Below are 23,988 nucleotides of genomic sequence, written 5' to 3'. Positions count from 1 at the left end.
TCCAGTGTCCACTAAGTGCTTACTCTGCACCAGGCACTGTTCTAGGCTCTGAAGATAAATAAAACAAGAAAAACGCCCTGTTCACATGCCATAGAGGATGATGAACAATAGACAAATATGAAGATACACAAGTGCAGCCCCAACACACACATCGTCATCTCATTTAAACCCACTGTACTGAAGGAGAATGTGTGGTTCAGAGATGTCAAGTAACAAGCAAGTGTGGGTGCTGGGTTTCCAACCCAGGCCTGTTGACCTCCTATTTATGGCATCCCAACTTTATTATAAAGCCCTGAACAAATGCAAAGAGTGATGCTAATTATTGTTGCCAAAATTGAGTGAAATGAAATACAGGCAATTTTATGTGGAATTTTTACTTGTCAGAAACACGAGCCTCTTGGGTTTGTAGTTATCTTCAAAGATGTGTCTGAAAAGTGGAAGCTGTATTCCTTCCACTGATCATACTTCCCTGAGAAGTAAATTACATTTTGAAATGATTGAAACATTTTTAATGATTAGAAACATTAAAATACATCTCACATGTACAGCTTGACTTTATGTGTATACTTATCTAACCACCTAAATCAGGTGAAATAGTTGATTTTAATTAACATCTGCTTAGCCTTGAAATCTGTCGCAGCTTCAGAGTGGATAAAACATCTTTCAGTCCCCAAGAAAAACATGTTTATTTTCAAAACGGTTTGGTTTGTGATATTGATATAAAGGCAGTTGCACTTTCCCAACCCTTCCAGCTTCCTTGGTGGAAGGTACTTCCCACGCTTGCTCCTGGAAAGGCAGCCACATCGTCACACACACGTCCTCAACACAGACTGCTCCTCACAGGCTCTTCTCTTTTCTCCTGTGTCTGCCAAGAGGGGTTTTCCCCTCCTCACACTCTTCCCCTTAGTCCCCGTAGCCTCACCAAGAGAAACAGACTCCCGGGGGCAGAGCGGGAGGAGCTGGTTTCTGTCTTTCTCAGATTCCTGCTGGCTTTAGCAACCCCGCAGGCTGTTTCCTTCTTCAGTTCTCCTCTCTCATCACTCTTTTCCCCTCCTAGAGCCTCACTCCCCCTGGCCTGCTCCTGCCCTGCATCTCAGGCCATGCCACCCCAGCCCGTCCCCAAGGCCGGAGGACAGAAAATCTGTATCTCAGGCCATGCCACCCCAGCCCTGTCCCCAAGGCTGGAGGACAGAAAATCTGCTCTCATCCTCTTCACTGCCTCACCCTCACTTCAGCAGCTCAAATGACACTTCCTTGAGGAAGCTTTCTCTCACTGTCCCAGCGAAAAGGTTGCCATGATGCACTTGACTGGACTTCTCAACACACTCATCTTTCTCTTTTTTTGGTCTTGCGTTGTCACCCAGGCTGGAGTGCAGTGGCACCATCATAGTTCGCTGCAGCCTTGATCTCCTGGGCTCAAGCAGTCTTCCTACCTCAGAGTAGCTGGGACTACAGGCGCTTGCCACCATGTCCAGCTAATTTATTTTTAGTAGAGAAGGGGTCTCACTGTATCACCCAAGCTGGTCTCAAACTCCTGGGCTCAAGCAATCCTCGTGCCTCAGCATCCCTAAGTGTTGGGATTATAGGTGTGGGCCACTGCACCCAGCCCCATCACTTTCTTTATCACGTATATGTACAGATCTAATCTCTTCTGGACCCAGACAGCCCTCACCCATAGCAAGTGGTTTTGTGTTAAGACTGAGTGAAGCTTTACTTACTCTGCTGGGGCTGTGGCAAATGGGAGTTACGGTTTCAGCTGCCAGGCTGTCACTTAACACGTCTCCGTCTGTTGCTCAGTTCTCTAGTACCTTTATAACACACAGTCATGTGCCACATAGCGAACCTTTGGTCAGTGACAGACAGCATATACGATGGTGGTTCCCTAAGATTACAATACTGTTTTTTTTTTTTTGAGATGGAGTTTTGCTCTTGTTGCCCAGGCTGGCGTGCAGTGGCGTGATCTTGGCTCACTGCTGCCTCCACCTCCCGGGTTCAAGTGATTCTCCTGCCTCAGCCTCCCGAGTAACTGGGATTACAGGCATGTGTCACTACCCAGCTAATTTGGTATAATACTGTCTTTTTACTGTACCTTTTCTATGTTTAGAAGCACAAATCCTTACCATTGTGTGAACACTGCCTGCAGGATTCAGAACAGTACCATGCTGTAGAGGTCTGTAGCCTAGGAGCAATAGGCCAAACCATATGAGCTAACTGTGTGGTGGGCTCTGCCATCTAGGTCATTGTAAGTACACTCTATGATGTTCACACAACAGTGAAATCATCCAGTGACGCATTCTTCAGAATGTTGTTAGTGACGTGTGACTGTATTTTGGTATCTACTCTGGCTGTCTGGTGAGCTGCCTTTTATGAGCTGAGACATAACTCCCATAAACAACACTGTCCATGTGGGAAATCCATTTTGAGTTCCCTATGAATTACATTAGAAGCTTTGGAAACACAATAGCCTGTTCTTCAAGGGAGGGCAGTCACAGGGTTAACTTGACAGTTTAAAAGGAAACAAGCCAGGCATGGTAGCTCACGCCTGTAATCCTAGCACTTTGGGAGGCTGAGGCAGGAGGATTGCTTGAGCCCCCGGAGTTCAAGACCAACCTGGGCAACATACTGACACTGTGTCTCTATTTAAAGAAAAAAAATTAAGAAAAAAAAAAAAAGGAAACAAAAGACACGTCTTCCAACCAGAGGAGTGGTGACTAGTTATCTTTCATTTCCAACAAGGTCTCAAAAGAAAATTCTAAGGATTAAACCCAGGTGCTCAAAGGAATGGAATTAACCACATTCAAAATAAAAATGATTTCCACTTTGAGTGTCAAAGTGAGGGTTCTGTCACTAATGAAAAAATACACTTTAAAGGTCATAAAATATATAAGATTTAAAAATTCTAGTCCTGCTGACCTTGTGGTTTTAATGACCATAAAATGGGTGACACAAAAAAATATTCATCTTCATCTGTTAAAACTTTACCTAGGAATTTCCATTTGGAAAGTATTTAGCGAGAGTGAGTGGTTTATCAAGGCCACAGAAGCTTTGGTTTCTAAATGGATGATCCTGTACAAAGAACCAATTCAGGATGTCAGAGCCAAGGACGGGGTAATTTTGCTTTGGTCTCCATGGTTTCTAGGAAGTAACGGTTTTCTAGGGCAGAGCCTGAGGACGCAGGTGGACAGCCTACTTCAGAAATTCTCCATTGTCCCACTTTTAACTTTAGCATTCCTGAGAGCATGAATGTGGTAAAATTTTATCAGAAAAAATAATTCCATGAATTTAATATAATTGAAAGTCCAGATGTTAGTGGCAGATGGGCTTTTTGAATGTATAAATGATTCCCTTCCTGCTTGTAAATGACATGAAGAAACAGCGGGTTTTCTCCAAGTTTAAACACGTCACCACAGTGGTGGTGCCACATGTCTCCTGGGTCTCCACTTAGCCAGAGAGAGTAATGGAACAGATGCTCCAGTGCCCTCTCTGCTCTTGGCTTCCTGGCAGGGACACCATCACTTGACAGGTTCTTTTCATCAACAACCTCCACGGACCGAATGCCTGGGGAAATCGGGAAAACTGTTCTCGCAGTAACTGGTTTTTGACTGAGGGCCATGCCACAGACTTTTGTTCTTGGCTTTATTGTGTTTGGGGCAAATGCGATTTAAAGTCAGTGGAAAACTGGGAAGGCCAGTGAGGAAGGGAAAGGGGCGGTGGTTGAGTTCAGAGGTCAGCTGAGGAACATCACTAGCTTTACAGCAAAGGGCAAAGCAGAAGCAGTGGTACCCGTGACTGAAAGAACTTTCCACAGGCAACACCCAGCCAACCTGCCACCCGCCTGTGGGAAACCCTTGAAGGCTTTCCCCTGTCCGTGGGCTGACAGGGCTCTCCTCCAGATATGGCCTTGTTTCCTGACCTCATCTCTAGCCTGTCCTCCTTGCCATTTCGGTTTCGGCCACTCCAAAAAACATCCCCTCAAGCCGCGCTGCTTCCAGTCTTTGCTTGTGCTGCTCTGCCAGGCCCTGGAGCCCTTTACGTCTTGTGGTCTTTCCCCTCACTCCCACCTCACCTGGAAAACTCTCCCTCAGGTCTCAACTTGGACTCGGGAAGAGACATTTATTGGTCCCTGTGAAAAAGCAGTTACCTGCAGTGGTTTGCTGGTGCCACTCCTGCTCCCCCACCACCCAGCACTCTCCCCTCTACAGTGACCGCCCACCCCCACCTGCTGGACAGCAAGGTCCATGGGATCAGGAACTGCACGTGTCAGGGACTATGTGTGGCACTGTATGGCAAATCTCCAAGATTGGGAAGCACCGCTTTACATAGTCCTCAGTAAGTACTGAATCCAGGTATTTTATTATTTTATTTTTTTGAGAGAGAGTCTCGTTCTGTTGCCCAAGCTGAAGGGCAGTGGTGCAATCATGGCTCACGGCAGCCTTGACCTCCTGGCTTCAGTGATCCTCTCACCTGCGCCCACCCCCTCACCCCCACCGTAGCTGGGACTAGAGGAAGATGCCACCATGCCCAGCTCATTTTTTTTTTTTTTGAGATGGAGTTTCACTCTTGTTGCCCAGGCTGGAGTGCAATGGCTCGATCTCTGCTCACTGCAACCTCTGCCTCCCGAGTTCAAGCGATTCTCCTGCCTCAGCCTCCCGAGTAATTGGGATTACAGGCGCCCGCCACCATGCCAAATACAAAAAGCTAATTTTGTATTTTTGGTAGAGACAGGGTTTCTCCATGTTGGTCAGGCTGGTCTCGAACTCCTGACCCCAGGTGATCTGCCCACCTCAGCCTCCCAAAGTGCTGGGATTACAGGTGTGAGCCACTGCACCTGGCCTTCAGCTAATTTTTAAATTTTTTGTAGATACGAGGTATCCCTATGTGGCCCAGGCTGGTCTCAAACTCCTGGGCCCAAGCAATCTTCCTGCCTTAGCCTCCCAAAGTGTTCAGAATTACAGGCATGAGCCACTGGCCCCTGAGAATTCAGGTATTAGAAAGGACTCAGAGTAGCCTGGGGAAGACTTTCAGTAGGAAGAGAGGTTGGGGCTGGGTCTTTGATTACTATGTACTACAGGTTCTCTCAGTAGTGCTCCTCCAACAACTAGAAGGATGGGAAGGCAACAACAGCAGCCAAGGTTTCAGTTGGTAAGGGGGCTTATGGAGGCCAGGGCATCCGTGGAGAAGCTACGAAATTAAGCCAATTCCTAAGTCAGGCACTCAGGGTCCGCCACACAGGAACTGGTGCCTTTTCATGGGTAATGAAGTTGTTTAATGGCTAGCAAGTAGTTTTTAACTCTTCATTATGGAAATTCTCCAACATACACAAACAGAATAGTCTTAGAAGCCCTTATGAACCCATCACTTGCCCTCAACAATGATCAGCATTTCATTAAGTGGACAGAAACCACATGGACAACACACAGGGTACTTCTAGAAGGACAGGTCAAGTTCAACTGTAGGCAGGGCGAACAGGATCATTTTATTCTCATTTACGCTTAAAATAAAGATACAATAGAAGTTTTACAATTCAGTATGATTAGACGTGATTTATAATTTTAACAATAAAAAAAAAAAAAAACTAGTACAAACTTTAAAACTACCAAAGAGAAAATACCTTTCTGATCAAAACACGTGCCACGGGCTAAACTTCCTTAGAAAACTTTTTAAGTTTTCTCAGCTAAATTTTCTTAGAAAAGGTTTGTGAAAAGCCTTTAATTGTAAATATTTAAACTATTTTTGTAACCACTAAATGCCTTCACCAACTCATTAATCCAATGTTTCCTAAATTCAGGAACCAGTGACCAAGGGGCCTGAAACATGTAAGCCTTGATCTTATTCTTCCAGCTACAAAATACTATTATTTTAAGAAAACAACAAAATATTTTCTAAGCACAGAAGCTTTCTGAAAACTTCAATTACCTTTTCTGGCTCAGTACCTGACTGAAATGTTCAAATGTTCATATTGCACACACGAAAAAATCTGAGCAGCATACTACATGGGTGTGAGAAGCTGATGAAAAATAAGATCGGGAAAACCCCCTACACTGTTCCATTTACATGATTTAAATATATAGTTTCTATATCTTTCATATAAGTAAAAAGGTAAACTTTAGAACAGCACAGAAATACAAATGTATTTAGAGTTTTACAAAATATATTCAACCCCTCAGACATGCACAATTTTTTAACTTTGGAGTTACCATATAAGGGAGCTAGTTTCCCCTCCTTCATAATGAAAGCAGGAAGTCATGTGTACAAAGTCATTCATATGAAAAGAATAAACATCCACATTCCTTTTCTTTGTCCTTGACAAATATTTATGGAATGCCGGAAATTATGGAAAAACAATTCCAATGTTACGAAGTCCAAAGAACTGGAATGAGAAAACTCCTCGCGGCACATTATGCTGCATGGAATGACCATCATCCTCAGGGAATTAGGATAGCATCTTCTACCACTTTTAAAGGCTACCACGAGACAGGGTGGAAATGCCACGAATGGCACCTCATCTCTGATCAAAGATTCACAGCATGCAAGTGTTGATGCCATTAAAAGTCCCAACCATCTCCCCACTAAAATACCAGGCAATGCTTAGCAGCTGCTGTTCTAACAGGCTACTTTCCGCAACTGCTGACACAGGTTAAGTTCATGTGGTTAAAGGTCAGAACACTCACCCCTTCCAGAGCTGAAGTGCTCCAACACTCATCACTGGCTCTGGAGGGAAAAGACCACTAGCTGTAACTTCTACAAAACTTTTATTCACAAAATATAAAACAATAACAAAACCTACCTACCAGGGCGATAATGCTATAGCGTGACTTTAAAACTTGTAACTAGCAGAGTAACATTCTGACTGCTTTCTAAAAGAATTCTTATAACCCTTAGCACATGAAATACTGCTCTCAAAATACTTTCATTCAGATTTTAAGCACCTTGTTCCTCAGCCAGGCAACAATTTCTCACTTCTCTTCCGAATTTGCTTTCTCCTTGGCTTTCCAAAGGAATTATTCTAAAAAACATCAGACGCTTCGTATACAATTTGGAAAGGAAGATAAGGTTGAGCAAGTCACATCATATGCTCTGGTTTGCTGCCAAAGTATATTGCTGCTGTGTTTCTTAACAGGAAAGTGGATGAGAATTGTTTTAGGGCTGTGCTTGGCCAGGGGGTAATCGCTAACGGATTTGGGAAGAGACTATTCATGCTGGTTATGTGAGCCAAATGCATATGCACAATCATTCTAAGCCGCCTTTGGACATGCAACTATTTCTGTTCCACAACTGGTAGCTTTAACTCTCTCTTCCTTACCTACACCATTGTCATTACAATATCTAGTAGGAATTGAAGTATACCAGGGACATTTTCCAAACTTTTAAGTCACCTGGATAGCAGTGAAGCCACCACCAAGACATTGATGTAGTGTGTGTGCCTGGCACATCTGAAAAAGGCTGGCTGACCCTGGTTCCCTCACACCTAGGTACAAATACTCAGTTCTTAGACACACAAGCCTTAGCAAGCACTGGGGCAAGTTTGGCCAACAACACACACACCTTTACCAGGGCTGTGTCAGAAGATGGCCTAGTGGTGGCTCCTGTGGCTCACAGAGCCAGGGTTTGGAGAGAGGCTGCTGCTTCTATGCTGGCCACTTGGAGCCTAGAATCCAAGCCTGAAGTATGTGGGGGGGTCACAGGACCAGGGGTGAGGCTTCCTGCCTTTGTGCGAACTGCCCTGGGGCTCCTGCCAACAATACAAGGGCCAGTGTTCCTTGAAAAACTCCACCTCCTAGAGCCTGAAGGAAATATAGCTATGGTCTTTTGACCATTTCTATGATGAAAGCTGTATTTTCTGAGATACTTGTTTTATGTTGAAAGTCAGTAAAGTGACCACTAAGAATCAAACTGTTAGCTAGAAATGTTAATAGAAAGTCCGATCAAAGTGTATATTCAAACGGGGAAAAAGTGGTATTAAAGAAAGTTAAACTTGATGTAACTATTTTTATTTCAGTGGATTCCAAAGCATGAGCTGGGCTGCTTTTGAAGGGTGAGAAATGGGAGTTGACCCCGATCATAGAAACCATACCAGCTGAAAGACAAATCAGCATCTCGCTGGATGACCCCTCACAGGGCTCCTAGATCCCTGAAGTGTGAACTTCAGCAGCTGAGAGGTAACAATTGCACACAAATCACACTATCATGCTCCAACGAATGATGTGGTCCTTGAGAAACAACAAGATGTTAGAATGAATTCAGTCTCAGCACAAAAAGATTAGAGTACTGTTTAAGGTTTTGTATGGTATTACTTTCTTCTATTCAAACAGTATTTCCTGAGGTTAACTTTCTTGGAAGAAGTGGAATTAATGGAGTTCTCACATTCAGCCCTTCAGTTTATCATTGCCGAATTCTTGAGTTATGCTCAAATGGGTAATACAATTTGTGTTTAGAAAACACAAAGTGGAAAATTTAGAGATATTTAGATTATGTTTCTATGTTCATTTCAAATGCCTTGGAAGCATTTACTTCTTAAACATTTCATGAGGAATAAACCAAATATAATCAGTGCCCTCCTTTAATTCCCCAGCAATCTGGGATAGATCATACTCACAATGTATTTCCCAAGTATCCTTTGTTACTGAAAAGGCAGTCTTTTCCCTGTAAGTACTCTCTGAGAACACCCATCCCAGGTCTCCTTGAAAAGCAAATGAGAGCTGAGCATGGCAAACACACAAGGTCCAGCTGTGTACAGATCATCAGTAGATGGCACGCACATGCATGTATATACCTAACATGAAACCAGATGTCCTTTCTCAGATGACAGATGTCAAGGCTGCAGTTTTCTTCTCTTGCCTCTTACTTTGATGAATATAAACTAAGATGAGATTTCTATTTAATATAGTCACCTTGCTTTTCTTTTAAAATACTTATAGAAGGGGGTAGGGATTGATTATAGGAGGACTTTCAGTTAGGGAAGTAGAAGACTAAGTGCTTTGAAAAGCTTTATGAAGAATAAGACTACGAGAAAAGCTGTAGGTCTGCAAACACCCAATAGAAAACTGTTTAAAAAAGAAACAGGCCAGGCGCAGCGGCTCATGCCTGTAATCCCAGCACTTTGGGAGGCTGAGGCAGACAGATCACTTGAGGCCAGGAGATCAAGACCAGCCTGGCCAACATGGCGAAACCCCGTCTCTACTAAAAATACAAAAATTAGCTGGGCGTGGTGGTGCATGTCCATAATCCCAGCTACTTGGGAGGCTGAGGTACAAGAATTGCTTGAACCTGGGAGATGGAGGTTGCAGTGAGCCGAGATGGCGCCACTGCACTCCAGCCTGGGCAATACAGCGGGACCCTGTCCCCGCTACAAAAAAAGTGAAACAGATGGCACAAACTCTGGATTAAAAAAAGTGCTTGTAAAAGACTGCAACATGACTGTGGTTGAAAAATAAACACATAGGTCTTTGAAAGTATTGCCCTACAGACACATTCATGTTAAACCGCTTCAGTATCACTGAACCATCACTCTGCACTCCCACCTGCACGGTTATAAAGAGGAGGAAAGCACAGTGATACTCCTTGATGTTTGAAAGCAAGTTTTTAAGGATGTGGAAAGAACAAACTAAAAACATAAAACACCCAATCCTCAGAACTACCACCCCTGACTTTCATGTGTTTGGGAGGAAGTGAATTAATAAATGTTTTGTGGGTAGAAAGCAAAAATATCATCATAGAATTCAGCAAAATAATAAAGGCCCAACTGTGTGACCCCTTCACTTTATAAGAACATTTTAAGGCCAACTTTAGAGAAAATGGTAATATAAATTAATTTTAGCAAGTATAAATTACAATGACCATCTAGATATTCAAACACCAAAACAGAACAGAATTTACATAAGTAAAAACTCTTCTAAAGTAAACCAATGTACAGTATCAGAACTCAAAATTCATTAGAAGGTTCACTGTATGTTTTAATCAGGCTCAGACTGAAATAATAGTAGTCAATTGAAACCCCAACCTGGAAAGCCATCCCTGCTATGGCTGTGATTTCATCATTTCGGCATCCTGAAACATTCACTTAGAGCAACCGTCCATGTAAACAGTTCGACATCGGTCCCCTGCTGTGGATCTGTGGCTGATAACAGCCTGGGAGCAGCAGACAGACAGGGGACACTTAAACCTCAGAAAGCAATAGCAGCTTCTGACGCCCTGCTCAAGGCTTCCCATCTGGTGGCTCAGTGAGGCTTTGGGAGGTGGAAGTGGTAAAAGTGGAAAGCCATGAAGACATAGCTGTCTTTGCACTGGAAAAAGCTCCTCCAACTGACTGGCCTGGATGGAGAGGAGAAGAACAAAAGGAAAAATGTCTTAACTTTTGTTACAAGACAGTGAAAGACCAACATAATTAATACATTTTTAATTAAAAAATTTTTTAAATGTTTTTTGAGACAGCGTCTTGCTCTGTCGCCCAGGCTGGAGTGCAGCGGAGTGGTCACAGCTCCCTGCGGCCTTGACATCCTGGGCTCAAGTGATCCTCCCACCTCAGCTTACCAAGTAGCTGGGACCACAGGCATGTGTGACCACACCTGGGTAATTTTTTGGTTTTTTGTAGAGACAAGGTCTCATGTTGCCCAGGCTGGTCTTAAAACACTTGGCTCAAGTGATCCTCCTGCCTCAGCCTCCCAAAGTGTTGGGATCAGAGGGTGAGCCACTGTGCCCAGCCAATAAATGTTAATTCACTAGAATTACACCAATATGTTAATAGTAGCCAAAATATCATTTACATTTTTAATTTCAAAACAATCCCTTTCCATGGGAAAGTGTTAAGGAAAAATAGATGATTTTTTAGCATAGGAGCCTACTTGCCTAAGCATTCTGAAAGTACACTGTTTCTTTAATACCCTCAGTGCTAGCAACACTGGCTATGTATCAGAATTATTAGAGAGCTTAAAAAGTCAAACTGCTTTGTGTATCTTAAATACCAACTTGATAATCAATAACCACCTAAACAGGGAAGAGTGGTTAGGTTGTTTTAGGGAAATGTGCTTTTGTCATCTAAAATGAAGTTACGTTAAACAAAGATGTATAGAGCTCTATCTGCCCCAGGTCTATTGTGTTTTATAGAACATTATCTCAAAAGTTGATGTTAGGCCAGGCATGGTGGCTCACACCTGTAATCCCAGCACTTTGGGAAGCCGAGACGGGCGGTTAGCTTGACGACAGGAATTCGAGACAGACTGGGAAACATGGCGAAACCCTCTCTCTACAAAAAATAGAAAAATTAGCCAGGCATGATGGCACATGCCCGTAGTCCCAGCTACTTGGTAGGCTGAGGCAGGAGGATCCCGCCGGGGTTGCAGAGGTTGCAGTGAGCCAAGATCGCACTATATTGCACTTCAGCTTGGGCAACAGAGTGAGACCCTGTCTCAGAAAAAAAGGTGATGCTAAGTGAAATTATTTAAGTTGACGAATACATTCCCACTGTTCTTGGAAAGTATAGAAGAGATTTGCCTTTAGAATTTAACTATCAGTAGCAGCATCACTAAAAATTAAGTAATAATGTATAATAATGTATCTGTAATAATCTATAATATAGCATAGTTTTTCTATTAAAAAATTAAAATTCAAAATAAGTCAAAGGCATATTGTTTGGAAATAAATGTTTGTGTGCTAAATTCCATTCCTTTGCAATAAAACTAACATAGTGGTAGTGCTGTGTGTGCTGTGTTTGTCTTTACAAATGAGTCTGTAGAGTTTTCTGTCTCTCTCTAGGTATTCAGAAAACTGGGGATATAAGAACCCCTACACAAAGATTACCTAGTTCTGGGGCTTTTGAATTGTGTTCATTAACGGTTAGTCAACCTCTTTCAGAAGCTAGGGAAGTAGTAATGCCCTATTTTTACAACACATTGTATGACAAAGCAGATGGGGCAAAATGTAAATAACTGGTGAATCAGAGATAACTAGGATTTTCTTGCACTGTTGCAATGTTCAAATTTGAAACTACATCAAAATAAAAGTTAAAAATATAGAAAAGGAATGAAAAATTTTAGAACTGATGTGGAACAATATTCAAAATATTTTAAGCGAAAAAAGCTAGGTGGAGAAGAACATGCTACCATTTGTCTGACTTTGATATTAATACTGGCCTCATCAAATGAGTTGGGCAGTATTACCTTATTTAAAGATTTTGTGTAAAACTAGTATTATTTCTTCCTTAAACATCTGACAGAGTTCAAACTGAAGCCACCTGGGCAGCCTGGTTTAAATTAAAAACCTTATGGCAAGGCTTTTCATTTAAAGTCACAACCAATTTCTTTCTGTTTTTAAGACTCTTGCTCTGTCACCCAGGCTGGAGCTCAGTGGCGCTGTCATGGCTCACTGCAGCCTTGACTTCCTGGGCTCAAACAATCCTCCCACTTCAGCCTTTTGAGTAGCTGGGACTACAGGCACACACCACCATGCCTACTGACTTTTCAAATTTTTTTGTAGAGATGGGGTCTCACTATGTTGCCCAGGCTGGTCTTGAAGTCCTGGACTCAAGCAATCCTCCCACCTCAGCCTCCCAAAGTGCTGGGATTACAGGTATGAGCCACTGCATTCAGCCCAATTTCTTTAATAGATAATAGGGCTATTCATATTTTCTTTTTGCAACTGTTTCGGTAATGCGAATTTTTAAAAGAATTTGTATATTTCATTTATGTTGTTAAATTTGTTAGCATAAAGTTGTTCACAATATTCCCCTATTTTCTGTTCTTTTAATTTCTGTAAGAGCTACACTAATGTCCCTCTTTCATCCCTAATGTTGGTAATTTGCATCTTCTTTCTTTTTATCTTTACCAGTCTGTAAAGATTTTATAAATATTGTTGACCTTTTTGAAAAACCAACTGTTGGCTTCATTTTCTTTATTGTGTAATACTACCTTAGAGGACAGTAGTTCCTAATGCCTACTTTTATTATGAGTCTCTGCCATTTATAAAGAACTGTGGACAGCACAGGGAATGGGGGAAGAAAACTCTGGTGAAGATTGAATCTTGGTAACAAAACAGTGACTTCATCAGAAAATTCTGTCACTCTCTATTAGATGTAATGAAGTTTGACCTTTTGGAATTTGGAATTTTTCAAATGAATAAGACAAAAATTTTAAAAACTCTCATATTACTATGTGATAACACACATCTTTACAACTTTATGTTTGTTTTATCAATTACATATTAAAGATAGAAAATGGATGTGTTATGATTCCAATTTGTTCCTGGCTAAAGGCATGTCTTACCAACAGCTTTTCCTGTTTGCACAACATTCCGGCTAGTTGTGACCATGACATTTCCAATTTTTTTGCCACGTTCACTATTCTGAACAGAACTGGGTAAAAGATAAAAGAAGTGTTAAGTACAATTTTTAAAAAATCTCACACATGCATACAGACACATGTAGACACACACACAATAATCACTCTGTAACCATCCCGAATTAGAATTACTGAGAAAAGAAGCTAAATTATTTGTTATGAATTTATTAACCTTTTAAGCATGTGCATTTTCAGAATACATGAGAAGAACATACAGATGAACCAAAAAGTGGTGAGGACATAAGGATGTATGTATGGCTGGCTACATCTCTCTGACAGCCATGGTTTGCTAAAAGCACTTCACCAAAATAAAAATGGTAAATCCTATTATTAGTTCACACCATCCTCTATGAAGAGCGGTGTTTTCACTTTGAAACATAACACACCGCTGAGCTAAAGAATGTTATGCACATATTTGGTTACTATTTGAAGCATAAGTCTATCAAGTAGAGAAAAACAATCCCCAAATAGCAATGAAACACATGGCATAAATTCAGAATTAAGAATTTTCCCAGTATTTTCTTTAAGTACTTACTGTGAGAATCTTAACTTCATGTCTGATACTGAGTATTGGCCTTGAAATGGATGGCTGTAAAAAAAAAAAGTTTGCGTTTAAACTATCAGTATTTTACCAAGAAGGCTGCAAAAAAGAGTTATCACAAGAAAATATTAGTAAACTTCTCATGGACGACACAGCTGGGTGGCAGTGCTGAATTTGGTATCAGGAAACTTGGCTTTGATCACAGCTCTCCACTTACAATGATGACATCCAGAAAAGATTACCTAACCCCTCTGAGCTTTAGTTTCCTCACTTGTAAAACAGGTGTGTTATGTGTGTGTGTGTGTGTGTGTGTGTGTGTGTGTGTGTGTGTGTGTGTGTGTGTGTAGCCTGTGTTAGTGCTATCCTGACATTCTAATTTATGTGGTCTGTCTTGGGTGGGGCTCAAGCATCAACATTTTTTACAAGCTCCCCAGGACAGTCAAGGTGAGTCACTGGTTTTAGGACATGGTCATAGATCATACCTTGATCCTGGCTGTCTTACAAATGTGTGCTATTGGTTATGCAAATATTTGTGGATAGATCAACAAAATCTCTACTTTCTGTTAGAAAAGCAGCTCAAAAGGCAGGTCTTAAAAAAAACCAGCAATATCGTTATTTTTGTAAGAAAATACATTATTCAGACTTCCCTATTTCCATTATATTAAAAGAAAAAAATATATATATCTAAATCAGGCATTCTGCAATTATACAGGCAGTAGGAAAAAAAAATCAAGCAACTTGACCACATAAAATGGAGGGGTCAATATCCAATTCTTATCTCAGGAGTCCCTCTGTCAAGGTGTAACAAAGAAAGTGATCCTAGTAAAATCTATAGCTACTTATAAAATTAATGGTTCTTCAAATGACAACAAACTACTCTTCATGGCCCAAAGTAAGCATATGTAACACTTCTTATTCCTAGATTCCTGAATCACAGGATTGAAATACTGACACATCACTTGATCATTCTCTATGTTCTGGAATGACTATATTTAAGGGATGAAATATGCCTGCTGCTTGTTAAGTTAGAATGCTACCTTCCCTAATCTTTAAGAGTTAAAGGGTTTCATACTTCTCGAAAGTTATAATTAGTTTGAAATATTTCTAAATGACACCCTCTGATAACAACAGAAGTTTAGCATTTCTTATTTTATTTTTTTGAGACAGAGTCTCACTGTTACCCAGGCTGGACTGCAGTGGCGCAATCTCGGCTCACTGCAACCTGCCTCCCAGGTTCAAGCGATTCTCCTGCCTCAGCCTCCTGAGTAGCTGGGATTACAGGTGCCTACCACCATGCCCAGCTAATTTTTTGTATTTTTAGTAGAGACAGGGTTTCACAATGTTGCCCAGGCTGGTCTTGAACTCCCGAGCTCACGTGATCCACCCACCTTGGCCTCCCAAAGTGCTAGAATTACAGGCGTGAGCCACCAGGCCTGGCTGCATTTGTTATTTTTAATTTGGTAAAAACGTTGAAAATTTGCTATTGAAGAAAACTAACTATTCACCCCAAAATATACCTCTTTGATGTATTTCAAGATGGCTATTCAGAAGGGCTGGAAATGCAAGCATAACTGAAAAGCTGTCTTTTGGGGGGTAGATTTGCATCTGTGGAGAAAATCTGCATTAATGCAGCCTGGTTTGCTCTGAGGCCCTCCAATATCAAGATATAGGAAAGATGAACTGAGTGTCTGGCACCTTTAAAGGTCTGAAAGAAACGTTTACCATCAATTCTCTCTGAGGGCTGCTAAGTGTGAAGCTGGGTACACAATCCAGTCACACTGTAGCTCTCCCTCATGCACATTAATAAATTTGCATGCCATTTCTCCTATTAATCTGCCTTTTGTCAGCTGACTTTCCAGTGACCCTTCAGAGGACGAAAGGGAAGTTCTCCCTTGGCCTGCACTATCATATCTGCGTGATTTCCCTACCTATATATTTTAGTTAACAAGTCATTCTTCAGCCTTCTTTTCAATCTAAATAGCCTCAATTTCTTCACATGTTCTTCTAAGCACCATTTCATAATCCTTTTAAAACTCATTTCAGCTAAGGCTTTTTTGGACCTGTACTAACATCTATAGAGCTGGTTCAAGTTAAAAGCACCAGATGTAGTGACAGATAAAGATTTGACCAGGCGTCCCAGTGCAGGGCCCAGGGAGGAGACTGGGATGGCTCTGTGTGTTGACTGCTTGGACAGTCAAGGCTGACCTGCCCTCCCAGCACCACCCTGTGAGTGCCATCCTGCTCCTCCACATCTGTTTCCCTTCAGCATGTTGAGAATAGAGACTTTGTAGTCAGTGAGGGAGAACACTTTGAACTCAGCCCTTTCATTTAATACTATTAAAAAGGTTTTGCCTTTTAATTTGCTGTTTTTACTATAGTCAAATGGCAATACAGGTTTCTGCTACAGCCAAGTGTGATGATTAAATTCACCAAAATTGGTGCTGAACCTAGTCATTTTTACTTTAAAAGATGGGGTCTCATTATGTTGCCTAGGCTGGCCTTGAAACCTTGAGTTCAAGTAATCCTCCCGCTTCAGTCTCCCAAGTAGCTGGGACTATAGGCACACGCCAATGTGCCCAGCTCCTTGGTTATTTTTCTTGATGCATAATACAAAGCTTAACAGACATGTTACCCAAAACCCTCTGTGTACCACCTTACTCATGCACATACTTCCCCAGGTTGCTATGGCTTCAATATCGGGTGTGTGTGAGTGTGTGTGCAGCAAAGTATCCTTTCTAGCACATCTTAAATCACATTAGAAAAGTTAACTCTAGTCCCAAGATAATATGGTAGTCAGTACAAAGGTGACTTTTGTTCCTCACAGAGAAGTTTTAGTCCCAGCTACTCGGGAGGCTGAGGCAGGAGAATGGCGTGAACCCGGGAGGCGGAGCTTGCAGTGAGCTGAGATCCGGCCACTGCACTCCAGCCTGGGCGACAGAGCGAGACTCCGTCTCAAAAAAAAAAAAAAAAAAAAAAAAAAAAAATTCAAATGAAAATGGTGTATGCTTGGCTGGGCATGGTGGCTCACGCCTGTAATCCCGACACTTTGGGAGGCCAAGGTAGGTGGATCACGAGGTCAGGAGTTCAAGAACAGCCTGGCCAAGATGGTGAAACCCCGTCTCTACTAAAAATACAAAAATTAGCTGGACCTGGTGGGAGGTGCCTGTAATCCCAGCTACTCGGGAGGCTGAGGCAGAAAAATTGCTTGAACCTGGGTGGCAGAGGTTGCAGTGAGCCAAGATCGCACCAGCACTCCAGCCTGGGCAACAGAGTGAGACTCCGTTTCAAAAAAAAAAAAAAAAAAAAAAAAAGAAAATGGTATATGCTTGTATCATTATGAAAAACCACATCATCTTTTTTATTTTTATTTTATTTTTTTTAAGACAGAGTCTCGCTCTGTCGGCCAGGCTGGAGTGCAGTGGCGCGATCTCAGCTCACTGCAAGCTCCACCCGGGTTCACGTCATTCTCCTGCCCCAGCCTCCCAAGTAGCTGGGACTATAGGCGCCTGCCACCACGCGTGGCTAATTTTTTTGTATTTTTAGTAGATACAGGGTTTCACATCGTTAGCCAGGATGGTCTCGATCTCCTGACCTTGTGATCCACCTGCCTCAGCCTCCCAAAGTGCTGGGATTGCAGGTGTGAGCCACTGCGCCAGGCCTTATCTTTTAATTTGGAAAACAAGTTCCTGTATACACTATATCAACTGATCTCCTTCGATGCTCTCTGTTGTATTCACACACAAATGTTATTGTTTCATAATGGCTTTAATCAACGGCCTTTTATGCCTATGTGGGATAAAGCCTTCATCATCAACATTCAGTATTGCAGCAGGTATTAAGTTTTGTTGAACCTTAGAGTCTGATGTGGAAACCAGGTCTGACCATATATCCAGGAATCCAAATATTAACTTTTTTTTTTTTTTTTTGAGACAAAGTCTCCCTCTTGTTATCCAGGCTGGAGTGTAATGGCGTGATCTCGGCTCACTGCAACCTCTACCTCCTGGATTCAAGGGATTCTCCTGCCTCAGCCTCCCAAATAGCTGGGATTACAGGCGCCCACTACCATATCTGGCTAATTTTTTTGTATTTTTAGTAGAGATGGGATTTCAGCATGTTGGCCAGGCTGGTCTTGAACTCCCGATCTCAGGTGATCTGCCCACCTCGGCCTCCCAAAGTGCTGGGATTACAGGCTTGAGCCCAGCCCCAGATATTAACTTTAATTGGTTTCGCATACGTCATGTTTTAAAATAGCCTCCTAGTTTTACGCATGCAGTAAACCAGTGGTATTTCCTACTAGGATTCTATCTTGTTGAACCATTCTGGTAAAGAACAGCTCCAGGGAAAGAGAGAAGAATCACTGTGTACTGAGCATCACCGAGTGCCAGGGACTTGCTCTCTGAATCACATCGAGAGCCAGGGAAATGTCAGTGCTTCCCATAATGCTCATGCTTTTTGTATAACAATCTGAATATGGAAGCAGTTTCTAAGCTGTTTCTCTATATTTGGGAGCCTTTTTATGACCTACTTAAGGGGATTCTTGAAGATATTCACAATATCAAAGTTAAAATAGATTTTTCTTTGTATTGGGCACTTGTAAACCAACCATTATGTACTACAGTCTTCAGAGGATGCGCTTACTTTGGATTTATTTCTGCAAGTGCTGGATGCTTGTTGCTGTTCCACACCCTGTAGTTGTGAGTATTCTTCCATGCTGTAACAAAAGTTGTCCCATAGTCCGATAGTATCTTTTCATTATCTGTCAAGTAAATATTTGAAAGAAGTTGAGCTGGGCTGTAGCCATTCAGGGATGTGAAGACTACAACCAAAAAGGGTAAAGGAACGACTTTATCCCCGTGCCCTCCCATATTTGGGGGAGATAGCCTACCAGATGTCAGGAAACTTGGGTCTAGTTCCAGAAATCCTGTTAAGGAGCTATGTGGCCTTTGGCAAGTCACTTAATCACTCAGAACTTCATTTTCCTAACTGGAAAATAAGAGGGTTGAGCCAGATATTTTCCAAGGTTCCTTACAACTCCAAAATATTTCCATGTTCTCCTTACCATTATGAGGACAGTATTATTAATTAATCAAAAACTGTATGCTTGACAGTGAATAAATATACTGGTTTATATGCATGGCATAGGCAATTGGGATATCTTTCTACTTTTTTATAAATGCCATTTTTCTACAAAAAAAGATTAAGAATGAATACACAAAGTGGTTCTTTCAGTCATGATGTTCTCTTCTTTGGACTTTGTCTATTTGGTGTTTCATTCTTGAATTTCCTAGCATTTCACTGTCAAAAACACTTTAAAAAGGCCATGCATGGTGGCTCATGCCTGTAATCCCAGCACTTTGGGAGGTCGAGCAGGGCGGATCACCGGAGGTCAGGAGTTCGAGATCAGCCTGGCTGACATGGCGAAACCCCATCTCTACCAAAAATACAAAAATTAGCCGGGCGCGGTGGTGGGCACCTGTAGTCCCAGCTACTCAGGAGGCTGAGGCAAGAGAATCGCTTGAAACTGGGAGATGGAGGTTGCAGTGAGCCAAGATCACGCCACAGCACTCCAGACTGGACGACAGGAGTGAGACTCGTCAAAAAAAAAAAAAAAAAAAAAAAAAAAAAAAAAGACTTAAAATATACAGAAAACTGATAAAGTTTTCAGCTTTATCAATACCATGGGAAAGTATCCATGTGTGTTTCCTCCACTTGGAAGATCAGAAATGGTTTGGAGAACTGATAAAAATGGCTATTACTTCATATATTAATTGCATGTTGTTTGCTTTGAAGGTGAAATACAAAGTGAAAACAACCTTTTGTTGGTAGGAAAGGAAATGAATGAGATACACAGTTCCATACACAGCATAAAGAAGTTGTTCTAAGAACACGTTACTCAAGCAGTTCATTGGGGGGAATTTCCTCATTTGACCTTGTTACTTGTTAAGAATATGGGCCTAAGCCAAACTGTTTGGGATCAGATCCCGCCTAAGCCTCTTATCAGATGGATGAGCAAGCTATTTAACCTCTGTGAGCTTCATTTTCTCTTCTGTAAAAGGTGATGACAAGGTACCTACCTTCAGGATTGCTGTGAGGATGAAATGAATTACTAGAGGTAAAGTGCTCAGAACACTGGTCCCTGCATATATTTAATGTTCAAAAAAAAAGTGAGCTACTATTATTCAGTGCCTACAGCCTCCTGGGCAAATATTTTTTAAAAAGCAAATTAATTAAGCTACATGACAGTGGGGACTGAAGTTTTCTTTCTAGATTACTGAATGATTTGGGGTTAAAAGATTTAATTTTGGTGTCTCAGCTGCTATACTGGTAGTGGTGGCAAATATTTAAAAATATCCCATTAACTAATGAGGACTTGTTCCTCAGCTATCTTTTACAAATGAAAAACTCTCCTGAAACCTAATTTAAAACTCCTTATACGCACTGTGAACAACTAACCTGGGAGCATGTGGCGGCGGTGGTGGTGGTGGTGGTGTTGATTAAAAAAATCTACTGATACAACAATGTGAATGTATCTAATGCCACTGTGGAGCTGTACATTTAAAAATCATAAAGATGGTAAATTTTATGCTATGTGTATTTCATCACAATTTAAAAAATAATGGTTAACTGAAACAAAAACACAAGCTCAACATATTTCTAACAACTCTAATGAATATTTGCCAAATGTCCAATGTGAAAATCTCATTGTAGAGCTCCATTTTCACTATTTATATATTTTTTTCCCAAGGGGAATGAGAGAGTTTTAATGCAGGAGTAAGTCCATGTTTACCTGCCCCATTTTAACCATGTAATAGGAATAATAATATTTTTTAGAATGGATTATAAATTTGAAGATTTAATCATTTACAACATGGTTTTCAATGATTTCTATTTTTTATATTCTTCTTTCTCCCTTTATACATCTTAAAAACATGTAGACAGTATTCATAAACAGCTGCCAAACACAGAATACGACGCAGCCATGTAAAAGTGATGATGTATGTTCATGTTATGTTGATACATGTTTCTATTATAAAGTAATAAAAAGTTTCAGAAAACACGTATAAAGGGATCCATTTTTGTAAAAGGACCACCAAAAGTACCATGAAACCAAAATCCAAAATACATGCATAGGAAAAGATCTGTAAGGCTATAAAGTACTCAAGATGTTAAAAGTGGCTATCTCTGTGTGAGGGAATAACTGGTAATTTTTATATAAGGAATATGTATTTATTGTGCAATCTAAAACCTCATAAATGTTACAAAATGAAAAATTATAATAAAACAGTAGCTGTGTGCTCTGCGTGGTTTCTTACCTAATTGCAGTGTGGCAGCCAGCAGGGCATGAATGTAGACCGCAAACTGGGCCCGGATCCATTCGTCACCTCCCTCCCAGCCTGTGCCATCTAGGAAGACGTCATCCCGATTCTCAGTCACGTGCCTCACTAGGTAATCTGCGAACCTTAGGTCTGCAGTGGTTGGGTTAAGCAGCTTCCTGAGTTCTGGATCATGGATCTGGATCAGAGCTTCTTCTACCTAGAGGGTATCCAGGTACAAGTCAGAGTCTGGGCATTCACGCAGACATCCATGCCACACTTTACAGAGTAACTACAGGGAAGGTGGAGCTGGAAATAAAAAATATGAATAATAGCATTCTCAAAAGGTGAGTCTAAGAAAGAGGTCTGTACACTGAAGTTTTCTTTCTATTTATAAAATGTTCACTTTCTGTTTTTAGAAAATAACACACATAAATGTAGTATTTTAAACTATAAAATTACATAGATTGCAAATATTTGGGAAAACATAGAAATACGTGTAAAAATCACCTTTATTTCACTAGCAGAAATGAACACATTTAACAAGTGTAATTCCTTAAATACTTTTTCTTTTGAGTGCAGATATTTTAGAATATTCTTGGTTTTTTTTTTTTTTTTTTTTTTTTTTTTGAGACGGAGCCTTGCTCTGTTGCCCAGGCTGGAGTGCAGTGGTGCAATCTCGGCTCACTGCAACCTCCGCTTCCCGGGTTCATGCCGTTCTCCTACCTCAGCCTCCTGAGTAGCTGGGACTACAGGCGCCCACCACTGTGCCAGGCTAATTTTTTGTATTTTGTAGTAGAGATGGGGTTTCACCGTGTTAGCCAGGATGGTCTCAACCTCCTGACCTTGTGATCCACCCGCCTTGGCCTCCCAAAGTGCTGGGATTACAGGCGTGAGCCACCATGCCCAGCCAGATACTTTAGAATATCTTATTATGTAGTATTTGGCATACTAAAAAATACATGTAACTTACAGGTTAGTTTTGAAGTATAATAATAAAAGAAATTCCTATGAACCCACCAACCAACTACAGAACTAGAATGTAACCAATAATGTTGAAGCAGCTCCATGGTTCTCCCATCCATATCCTCCTGTCTTGGAAAATGTATATACTCTTTCTTCTTCAAATTTGGGATTATAATAAATACATCTTTGAATCCTGAACTTTCATTATATTATAACCATTCGCCCAAGAAACATGTTTTCATATGTTCTGTCAGAAACTACAAAAACCTTAGTGTGGCTGAATTTTTTTTTTTTTTTGAGACGGAGTTTCACTCCATCGCCTAAGCTAGAGTGCAGTGGCACAATCTTGGCTCTCTGCAAACTCTGCCGCCCAGGTTCAAGTGATTTTCCTGCCTCAGCCTCCCGAGTAGCTGCAGCTGGGATTATAGGCACCTGCCACCATGCCCAGCTAATTTTTGTATTTTTAGTAGAGACGGAGTTTCACCATGTTGGCCAGGCTGGTCTTAAACTCCTGACCTCATGATCCACCCACCTCAGCCTCCCAAAGTGCTGGGATTACAGACTTGAGCCACTGCACCTGGCCATTTATTTATTTATTTAGAGACAGGGTCTCACTCTGTCACCTAGGCTGGAGTGCAGTGGTGCGATCTTGGCTCACTGCAACCTCCACCTTCAAGGTTCAAACGATTCTCCTGCCCTCCCGAGTAGCTGAGGCTACAGGCACACACCACCATGTCTGTCTGGCTAATTTTTGGTATTTTTAGTAGACACAGGGTTTCACCATGTTGGCCAGGGTGGTCTTGAACTCCTGACCGCAGGTGATCCACCCACCTCGGCCTCCCAAAGTGCTGGGATTACATGTGTGAGCCACTGCGCCGAGCCTTATGAAATTTTTCAAAAATTATTTCAGGCTGGGCGTGGTGGCTTACGCCTGTAATCCCAGCACTTAGGGAGGCTGAGGTGGGTGAATCACCTGAGGTCAGGAGTTCAAGACCAACCTGGCCAACATGGTGAAACCCAATCTCTACTAAAAATAGAAAAAATTAGCAAAGCATGGTGGCGGGCACCTGTAATCCAACCTACTTGGGAGGCTGAGGTAGAATTGCTTGAACCCAGGAGGCGGAGGTTGCATGGAGCTGAGATCGCGCCATTGCACTCCAGCCTGGGCAACAAGAACAAAACTGTGTCTCAAAATAACAAAAAAAGAGGAAAAAAAGAGATTATTTTAGTTGTAAAATAAATGATTTAAATTTTTTATATATTGATGTCAAATATTTATTCCTAGCTTCCTTCTTGGTATCAAGAGCATTCTAAACAGGCTAGAAGGACTGAAATTACTTAAACAACACACACATGTTAAAAATTGTGAGGTAGTGGTAGGCCCAGTTGCCCAGGTTGGAATCCTGGTTTACCCGTTTACTGGCTGTTTGATATTGTACAAATCACTTCATCTCTCTGTTCCTTAGCCTCTGCAGGTATAAAATGTGGATAGTACAGTTCTATTGACTGTTTTTATGAGAATTAGACCAGTTAATACACATAAAATACTTAGAATACATGGCATGCAGTATGCAGTTACTATCATTACTAGTGTTGTTACTATATATTCATAATTGTAGTTAAGAAAGGAAAACTGGGATGAGCAGGGCCAAATACACACACTCACACATAAACGTACTTCCACAATGGCATCACTGAGGTGTTTCTGTTGTCGAAAAAGGATGTTAGTAGCTCCAGCAACAAACCCCCGAACGGTGACATCGGAGAGAAGATGATGCTGCTGCAATGCCATGTAAGGCAAACACAGATATCCCTATGAATTAGAACAGTAATAGAA

General features: G+C 41.5%; 2 protein-coding genes across 3 annotated transcripts in view; one reads left to right on the top strand and one right to left on the bottom strand.

The window, feature by feature from the left end:
- Positions 1-23,988, top strand: part of LSM5 (LSM5 homolog, U6 small nuclear RNA and mRNA degradation associated) — a 298,060-nt gene that overhangs the window by 189,807 nt on the left and 84,265 nt on the right. The gene's annotated exons all lie outside the window — the stretch shown is intronic.
- The window catches only part of AVL9 (AVL9 cell migration associated), a 94,355-nt gene continuing 75,818 nt past the window's right edge, over positions 5,452-23,988 (bottom strand). Inside the window, exons 11-16 of one of the 2 annotated variants that reach the window (XM_050783277.1) lie at positions 23,818-23,964; positions 21,186-21,405; positions 18,511-18,628; positions 13,867-13,920; positions 13,257-13,345; positions 5,452-10,311 (exon numbers count right to left, since the gene is read on the bottom strand). In XM_050783277.1, coding sequence (XP_050639234.1) covers positions 10,196-10,311; positions 13,257-13,345; positions 13,867-13,920; positions 18,511-18,628; positions 21,186-21,405; positions 23,818-23,964 — 744 coding nt within the window. In that variant the 3' untranslated portion in view covers positions 5,452-10,195. The remainder of the gene's footprint in view (positions 10,312-13,256; positions 13,346-13,866; positions 13,921-18,510; positions 18,629-21,185; positions 21,406-23,817; positions 23,965-23,988) is intronic. The other variant, XM_050783278.1, reaches the window with a different exon arrangement.

Source organism: Macaca thibetana, chromosome 3 (assembly GCF_024542745.1).
Source record: "Macaca thibetana thibetana isolate TM-01 chromosome 3, ASM2454274v1, whole genome shotgun sequence".
NCBI lineage: Eukaryota > Metazoa > Chordata > Mammalia > Primates > Cercopithecidae > Macaca > Macaca thibetana.
The sequence above is the reverse complement of the archived record's forward strand: the minus strand, read 5'-3'. Positions and strand labels throughout refer to the sequence as shown.